Source organism: Dipteris shenzhenensis, chromosome 2 (assembly GCF_047967505.1).
Source record: "Dipteris shenzhenensis isolate YYH24624 ecotype China chromosome 2, Dip_SZ_1.0, whole genome shotgun sequence".
Taxonomy (NCBI): domain Eukaryota; kingdom Viridiplantae; phylum Streptophyta; class Polypodiopsida; order Gleicheniales; family Dipteridaceae; genus Dipteris; species Dipteris shenzhenensis.
This window is the reverse complement of record NC_141597.1, coordinates 47,689,447-47,698,883: the sequence shown is the minus strand read 5'-3', so window position 1 is coordinate 47,698,883 and position 9,437 is coordinate 47,689,447. Positions and strand designations below refer to the sequence as shown.

The following is a 9,437-nucleotide window of genomic DNA, read 5'->3' as shown; positions in this document are numbered from 1 at the left end:
GCACTTTGTATCTCATCTTGCTCTTGAAATGAATAATTTTCAGCAAAATCTATGACAGAGGCAATAGTGTCATGGGGAAAATTGGCAAGGCATGTCCTGAATTGCTTATCTTTCTAGCTAGTCGTGAAATTGTGAAGCACATATTTTGGGATGTATTGAACCATGTGACCCTTGGCTGAGTGCTCTTATATGTTAGTAGCCATCTCTTTTTATCAAATCCATCAACAAATTTGACATTTTCAAATCTCGTCCATTTTAGAGCAACATGGTCGTCTTCATTCATTTCATTTGGATGGACATGAAATGTCTTCTTCTTTAGCTTCAGATTGCAATGCTTGCATGTGCCACGAATGCATTCAATGTGGTGCCACTCATAGTCTCTCTTTAGACAAACCACTAGCTCCCACAGAGATCTTAGGCTACAAAACCTACTCTACCTTACAACGCATGATGAGGATCCAGGTGGCCTACAGACTGCACATTCATCGAGGAGGCATGGGCATCGATCTCCATGAAGCAATGCTCCAACACGACCAGATCACAAGTCATTCATAGCTTGTCGGGCCAGGTCGAAGTCTATGTGTGTTTTGCAACAACAAACATTCTTGTCTTTGAGTTTTCTGATGTACCAAGGCTTACAATGCTTAAAGCTCCTCTGCCCAATTAAAATGTCCGGATTCTGATCCGTAAACTTGAGATACAACTCTGTCTACTAACCCAACATGTGGGAACAACAGAACAATGAGCCCTCTTTGAAATGAAATAACAATATAGTGAGCCCCCTTTTTGCACTACTAAAAAAAGATAAAACATAGTCTAATTAAAGTATATAACAAAGTAAAACAATTCTCAACCACCGTGCTGGTTTAGAACAGTCACAATTTCAACTATGGGGCTAGTTTAGGACAATCATAATTTCAATCACTAGGGTAATTTAGGACACGTTTAGGACAGTCAACCACCAGGCTGGTTTAGGATACATTTAGGACAGTTATAACTTCAACCACAGGATGGTTTAGAACACTGTCACAATTTTAGCCACCGGGTTGGTTTAGCCTGATGGTCTCAACTTCACATATTAGACAATAGCAAGTATATTGCTTTTCATTTCTGAATTTCACAATTAGAAAATAACAATATATTGATTTTCATTTCCGAATTTCACAATTTATGTCAATAATTGCTTGATGTTTGTCTTGAACCAGCACCAAGCTATCGGGCTAGTTTAGGACAATCACATAAAGTCCAAGCCATCCCATTCTAGAATTAGTGGTATATGACCCGAATAGTAGAAAATTAAATTTAACAAATTTAAGTATTAAGAAACACAATAATTTCAATCACCAGGCTGGTCAATAATTAATGTCTGTTCAACCACACTGGTTCAGGACAATCACATAATTGGTGATTGAGTTGAATCAGCCATGGTTGCATGATGTTTCAACCACCAGGCTAGTTTAGTAAAATGGCAATATATTGATATTCTATTGCAAAATATATTGCTATTAATTTCTGCTCAACCATGCCACCAAGTTGGACAACAAGTAATGTCTGCTCAAACCACATTGGTTTAAGACAATCACATAAATGGTGATTGAGTTGAACCAGCCTACAATTGCATGATGTTCCAACCACCGAGTTGGTTTAGGACAATCACGCCTGGTTTAAGAAATGAAACAAGTAAACTATCCCAAAGCTCAATCACAAACAACCACTGGGCTGGTTTAGGCACCACTAACCTGCGTTGTATCTAGCATGTGTATGATGTGGTCCTTAAACACCTTGTGTCCTGTCCGCTTTTTACAGATGTCCTTTTTATTTGGAGAAACTCTCGTATTTTCATGCCCAAACGTCGTCACTGTAGCAATGACTTCCGCACTTAGGCTCTCTCTCCTTTTTTCTCGTCCTGTTGAAGCCCATAGACTTCTCGGATCGGGATGATCATGCATTACTTCTGCTCTACATTTAACCACGTTGGAGCCACATTAGTCCTTCTTATTGACAACATCTTGGACGAGCCACGTTAGTCCTTCTTATTGATAACATCTTGGACATTGTGTACCCAAGCTGTCTCTCCTTTATTTTAGGGAACATCTTGGACATTGTGTACCCAAGCTGTTTCTCCTTTGTTTTAGGGGACACCAACATAGCTAATGTCGCCCTCTTTGCAGCTAGTTGATCTAAGTTGTGCACCCCTTTCACTTTCTATAGGCCATTTCTCAGGTTAGAGAGCATCGCCTCTTGGGCATGTATCTCCCGAGGTGTTGGTAGGATTATTACTCTAGAAACTTTAGGGTGTAGGCTAAAACTTGTGAAGACTCAAGATTGGGAATCACCTGAATGGCCTGATGTTGCTGCCTCGAATGCTTCTACCAATCGTGACACCACAGCTCGTGTTCTTCACTCCAATGGCAATGATCGAATGCATGCATTTGCAACTGCTTCCTGCTACTGCTCTACAAGGAGTCTTCTTTTTTCTCATTGTTTCTCCCTTCGCAAAAGTTGCAAAAGTGTCTTCCATTGCCATTTCGATATCGTGCCATCTTCCTCGACCTGCAATCTGTTCCTTGTACCTTGACTTAGGTTTTTAGCTTTTCTGTCTCGCAACCTCTGTCTGCTTCTCTTGCAAGCCATGGCGAGCTGAATGTTGCCATTGACGCCATGGCCACGATCAGTCCAAAATAGACCCAGAGAAGCTAGCTGGTGAGGCAAGCAAAGAATAGAAGACAACTTACCCAAAGGAAGATAATGGCAAACCAAAGTCTGCGCAAGGTCACTTCGAGGTGCATGCGGGTTACAGGGTAAGGGTAAGTTGCAAGTACTTAATCTTCCAAGATTTGATGGGTGGGAGGTGTGAAAATTTAACTTTTTCAACTTTCATTTTAAGGTGAATCTAGATACCAATACCAATAAGTATTCATGTTTTAAGACCACCATGCAGTAGTCGCATTCCAAATTTTCAATCCATTTTGGTTTCCAACAAATCAAAAAAAAGTTATGGAGCGTGCCCTCAAATGGGTATGCATCACTTTAGCACAACATTGGAGGCCCGTTAATCCATGCATAATGTTCTCATTTAGGTGTGTCCTTGGATTGAGGAGAAGCTCACATAGTGTACTTTTGATTGATTACTTAGTTGCATGTATGTATAGAATAAAATGTTGATGTTTTTAAATAAATTGCTATATCCTATAGTCTTCGGGATGCATGCTTCACATGCAACACAGCACTTATAATGCTTTAACGGTCTCATTCCAAATCCTTATTCCATAGCTTTTTGCTCTCATGTTCAAGTTTGGAATGTGTACTGAATTTCATTGAGCAATGCATAAGTTATAGGTCATGCAAGATACCTATATACAAAAAATTCCCTGAACCTCACCAAAAATGGCTACACCCAAGCAATTAATGACCCCAATAGAATCAAAGGTGACATAAAAAATGCTTGGGATGCCAACTCCCTTTATTAAGAAAATCTATCCAAATTTTGAGTATGAGATGATTTTAACAATATGCCATGGGTAGAAATTATTCAAATTAACATGGTTGTGTTTTACACTAGAAAAACTTCAAATATGTCTTTACACCTTAAAATTTGGGCAACACATGAAAAAGTTACATTAATTTGAAAGGAGATGGATTTTCATATTTTAGTGTTTTTTTTTATTTTACCCCCTCCCCCCATCCAAAAGACCCCCCCCTTGGGCCTCACATATTATGAAAAGTATGTACGAATCTTATCTTAAAATTGTGCATATTTTTCAATGTATATACCTTATATTTTGTGGCGGGGGGGACATGAAATTTTCATATTTTTCCCTTGCATATTTGAAAATTTTAAGGAAATCCATGCATATTATATATGGACCTTTACCCCCCATACTCTGGATTTTGGACGAGGGTAGTAACATATTACATATTGAGTTGGTGCTCCAAGAATAAATGTTAGTAAGGTTCCAACTTAGAGAACATAAAGCCAACCATCAATGGCATATGTTTTTAAAGGCAATATTCAATGATAACACTAAGACTTTCTCTATTGCTGCAAAGATCTTTGAATTCAAAAATGTCGATTCACTACATCGATGATATTATTACAACCCTAATGCGACTCTATCGGTCACAACCTTAGAGACTTGTAAAGAACAAATTCTATAAGTTACACTCTAAACATTAGCAGGAGCAAAGCCAAGATTATTATGATTATCGACATGCTTGGGTTGAATGTTCCCATGCAAAAATATGCTAACCAAAAGAATGAGCGCATTAATGGCTCGTAGAGAAAGATCATCTACTACATAAATTAGTTGATGCTGAGAGGATACTTCTTGCCCGAGAAATTGTGCTTCGATTTAAAACACTTTGCGCAGCGACAACGATAAGGGAGAAAAAAATACGAGATAATGGGGAATAAGTGCCCCTAACATTCAAAGAATCGTATTTCCAATTAACACGCAAGGGAGATTGAAACAATTAACACAAGACAAGAGGCGTAACGTTCCAAAAATTAAGGCAGTTGTACATTCGAGAATTTTCATGCGAAGAAGATTCTCCCGCAGCCTGCTTATATATCCCCCCCCCTCTCCCCCCCTCTCTCTCCCGCCCATGCCCCCCCCCACCCCAAGCTTCAAAAGCTTCATCTCTTCATAAATTTCTACTTTCCAAGTTCTCCAACTGCTGCTTTTGCGCAAATTTTGCAACAGCTTCGACTCCCTATCATTCGCAAACAGAATTTGTCTGATATATGAGATTCCCAGACATAGGATGATCGTTGCGTCAGCTTCTATTAATTGCGGAGAATAAGAATTGGCGAGCTTAAGCATCAAGCCATTGTGAATTAAGAGTTGTAACAAAACATCGTCCCCCCCCCCCTCCCCCTGCATAGCTCCCACGCATCCCTGTCTCACAAACCAGATCAAGCATCGCTGAATCTTCTTCGCAAAATTAGAAATCCTTTACTATTGATCCGAGCTCAACATAGTTTATGGATTAGTAGTTGTGAACTTTTGAAGACGGATGAGCCACTAGAGCTTCCATTCGCAAGACTTGGAGAAGGGCAAATATTTGAAAGTTCTTCAACAAAAAATCGAAAGTACTTTAAAGCCATCGCTCACACATCCTCCAATGCATGTTTCTCTTATGGTACCGTGACCGTTTAGGAAACAATATGATCAAGACTCCTCTTTGCCAAATATCGTGCATCCATCTAGATGATCCACGAACCAACAATAGTTTATCAACCAACATTGGATCACATTTGAAGCAACATAACAACTAAAGCAAGAACAACTCGTTGCTACTTGTCCTACTACTCAAGCACTTTCATTCTCATTCCAAAGAAATGACTTCAACTCGCTATAAACTACCTTGTTTCCCACAATTCCGGGCAGCCCAAGTGAAATTACTCAGCTTGTTCGTTTTGCAACAAGCTCAAGAGACTCTCCACGAGCTTGGACGAATCGTGACTCAAACATCATCAGCTCTTGCAAGGCATCTCATGATGTTTTATTCGACTAGCCTATCGAAAACTTTGATGGCGTTACATCTCTGGTAGCCTAGTAGCTAGTCGTTGGACAGAAGCTCGTAAGTTGGCTGTTGATCGATGTAGATAAACTCGTACACGATTCCAGCCAACGCTCCACCAACTATCGGGCCGACCCAGTACACCCAGTGGTTTTCCCAGCTCCAAGCCACCAAAGCAGGTCCAAATGAGCGAGCAGGATTCATTGAAGCTCCGTCGTAGGGACCTCCGAAAAGAATAATAGCAGCTACTATAAGGCCTACTGTAAGAGGAGCGGAACCGACGTTGCTCTTAGACCTGGGATCCACCGCAAGGGCGTAAATCGTATATAGGAGCATAAAGGTACATACAATCTCCAAGACGACTGCTGCATAGATGGGTTCACCGCTAGAGAGTGCGTGCACTGGCAAGCTCTGCATTTCGATACACAAGACTACAAATCAGCTCAGCACTCTTATTTACTACAGTGCCTACTCTGCAAGCAAATCCTTTCCCTGAAAACAGTGCGAAACGTAAATTACCGATCCATTCGTGACGAATTTCAGAAGCAGGCAGGCAAGGGCAGCCCCAACAAGCTGCGCAAATATATACAATATGCTCTTGACGAGGGTAATGTACCCTCCTACAAGAAGACCAACTGTGACTGCAGGGTTGACGTGGCCTCCCGAGACGAAGAATGAAATAGAGATCGCGGCATATATAGCAAATCCATGGCAAATTGCGGCAATCAGGAGGCCGACAGGCGTAAGAGTCGTGCCGCCGCTGACCTTATCTACAAGTACATGCAAAACAAAGTTTAGAGGAGCGTTGAGAACAAAGGATCGTAGAGTTGAAGTCTATTGCGTGCTATGTTGTGGAAGAAGATACGCGAGAATTTGAAATCCAGAATTTGAGCAAAAATCATATGGCTAGCAAAGTGAATCGCTGCCAGTCAGCCACCAAATTCTGGAGTTACGAATCCATTGAACAACACCACTAACTGGAATCTAGCCTTAGTCTTGCAGCCACAGAAATACATAAGCTGGAAGAGTTTCAGAGAGGGTGAATGGTGGGGAGAGAAGTACCAAAAGCGATGGAGGATCCCTCTCCGATAAAGACGAAGAAAAAAGTAGCAATAAACTCTGCGAAGCCAGCCTTGAGGGGTTCAGGCTCCAAGATCTCATGGAACCGACCGAAGGCAAACTTTTGGATCGGCATTGCTTTCCTAACTCGCAATGTTAAGCTCAATACCAGTGGTCGATGCAAATGCAAGCCTCAATGTATAAATTGTGCAGGTTTGGAGATCAGTGACTGAAGAATCTAATGGCATCCAAACGCGCATCTACTCTCAAGTGTGAATCGTCATTCATGTGGAGGATGATCCACTGCAACATGCAAGTGGAATGCCATCTTTGCAGAGCTGTACCAAGGTCCAGACTACAGCAAAAGAGGTGGATCTAGATTCCGCAATCCCGCGTTTGAAGCAAGGAAAGGTGTATAAAATTGAAAGCAAGTGAGGTTGCCAGGACGGCAGCTCACATGTGCCTTACTCGATCTTCAAGTTCTCAAAGCTGCCTCAGTCTTCACCTTCCTCCTCGGTCTTCCAACCTCCTTTCTTTAGCTGGCTTTTGCAAGGCCTTGTCAGAATATTGTGGACAAGACGTGGGTCTCCTACCACACTGCCTCATCGCCCTGCCTTTTTCTTGAGCCTTATCCTCCATAGTGTGTTTTTCTTAGCACATTCCCACGTAAACGACCAGCTCGTTCCATCTTCACTCCATAGTTTTAGCCTTGGAGGATCATAGCGAGTCCGCTTAGTGGGCTTCCCCATAGTTTTGGCCCTCTCATAGTTCTAGGCTTGGAGATAGATCATAGCAGGTCCCTTAGTGCGGCTTCCCCATAGTTTTGGCCCTCTCATAGTTCTGGGCTTGAAGATATATCATAGGAGGTCCCCTTAGTGGGCTTCCCCTTTCATAGTTCTAGGCTTGGAGATAGATCATAGGAAGTCCCCTTATTGGGCTCACCCGTGCCTGCTAGTGGTCGGGCTCACCCAACCCCACTGGTAGGGGAAAATCTAGGCACCATGCAGAGCCAGGGCTGGGTTAGCAAAAAACTCTGGTAGCCCGATGGAAAATGGACGATTCCAACGTAGCATTCATGCTCTGCTACAAGGGAAAGTAGGTCATTCCTTGTCAGATTGCATTAAAAGCTCCATTTCGGACCAAGATACTCTCAAAAATGAAACCAGACTCCGTAAGTCATGGCAGCAAAAGGGGGGGATGCATTTCCCTCATGGATCAGCTGTTGGACTCCATCCTTAGTAGCAACATCCAACAATAGCGTGGAAACTAATAGAATAAGCATGAAGATAGGGCATCCATCCTATTTCCATTGTAGCTAACCAAAACATGTAGCAAAACCTTCAATCCAAGTGCAATCATTAGGAAAATTTTAGAATTTTTCAATGTTCTATCCTCATACAGATGCTGATTTCGTAGGCTATAAAATCTCGAACACTGAGTTGAGCATAACAGGAATGCCTCTTTACAATACTACAAACTAGAGAAGGATAGAGCATCACAAGAATGCGCTCTTTACATACTAGAGAAAGACAGAACCTATGCATGCACACTTTGAATTCAATCCAGAGGGGAGCCAGAGGGATTTGGTAGTTAACATTCTTGACTACACTTCCCTGAATTACTTACCGCCATCATGCAACTAGTATCTAACCAAATGCCAACCTTGCATTTGGGCCACTATGTGATTGTAGTTACGAACAATACAATTGCCTTCCATTAATCAACTGTAGTTAGTATGCCCTTCTTGGGTAATGGAATGGGCTAGGCTAACAACTAACAAAGATGGGATATATATCCCATAGACACAAGCACCATTGGGAGTAAAGGGTATATAAAGGAGTCAAGCTCATTGTTGGGTCACTTGTGAGTAGATCCCATTTTTGGTTCCTCCATTCCATTGCATTTCCCTAGCTTTAGCCCCACCATTATTTGGTCTAGTTATTCTAGATGGTCGTAAGGATGGGAAAACGGCATTGTGTTCCATTTCATTTGAGTTTCAAGTTGTGGTATCAAAGCTAGGGTGTAAACATACTTGATTGGTGGTGAGGCACACGATGGTTCATGGGGCTCAACTCTTAAAGGGGTACTTTGCATGTCACAAATGTATTACTTCAAGTTGGGGTCCAAGATGGAATATTTATTCCTAGACTTAAGTAGCATTTACCTTCAACACAATGCAAAGGCTACCTCAATAACCTTGTTGGGGGCTTGTAGTTGCTCTTAGAGGTATCCAGCACTAAAATCCATGCCCCTCAAAACTTATGAAAGGCACGATATCATCCACATGTTTGCACACATTTGTAGTCCAAAGGCTTAAAAAACAATAAACCATGCACTCATAGCAAAAAGATGGAAGTTTTGCTTCAACATGCGCTTACCAAAACCAATCCTTTAGACTTGTCATCCATAATCCAAAGAATTGTTAGAGACCAATGGGGCTCTAAATGGAGCTCTCTAGCTCCTTAAAGAGGGCTTTTCGGTACTGGTTGCAGAAATTCTTGCAAACAATAAACGACCATCCAAGAGAAATGTAATATCTCCCTCTACCCAGGGTTTTGGGAGGGATTTAAACTTGGCCGTTTAAAATCAATGAGAGTAACCGATTTAAACCAGTCTATGAATAATTTTTGACCAGTAGCGGCTATAGAAGGCTACTGTGTAATAAAATGACACATTGTTCGATAACATGGTGAAAACACCACATGGTAATGATGTATACTATGCGCTATCCACCGTGTTGGATTACAATAACTACCACATGGTATTATTGATTTGCCGTGTGGTGCAATTGATTATGTATATCATGTGCCCTCCTCGTACTATTTGCATTCCCAAGATTCCCATACTACTTGGAG

General features: G+C 41.6%; 1 protein-coding gene across 1 annotated transcript; it reads right to left on the bottom strand.

Annotated features, from left to right (window-relative positions):
• Positions 1–5,079: 5,079 nt before the first annotated feature.
• On the bottom strand, positions 5,080–6,808 carry LOC147904879 (putative aquaporin TIP-type). Its single transcript, XM_087396309.1, has 3 exons — positions 6,586–6,808; positions 6,043–6,293; positions 5,080–5,934 (listed from the first exon to the last, which is right to left on the bottom strand). The coding sequence occupies exons 1-3, from the start codon at positions 6,716–6,718 to the stop codon at positions 5,563–5,565; spliced, it is 756 nt and encodes a 251-aa protein (XP_087252435.1). The 5' UTR covers positions 6,719–6,808; the 3' UTR covers positions 5,080–5,562.
• Between the last annotated feature and the right edge of the window lie 2,629 nt (positions 6,809–9,437).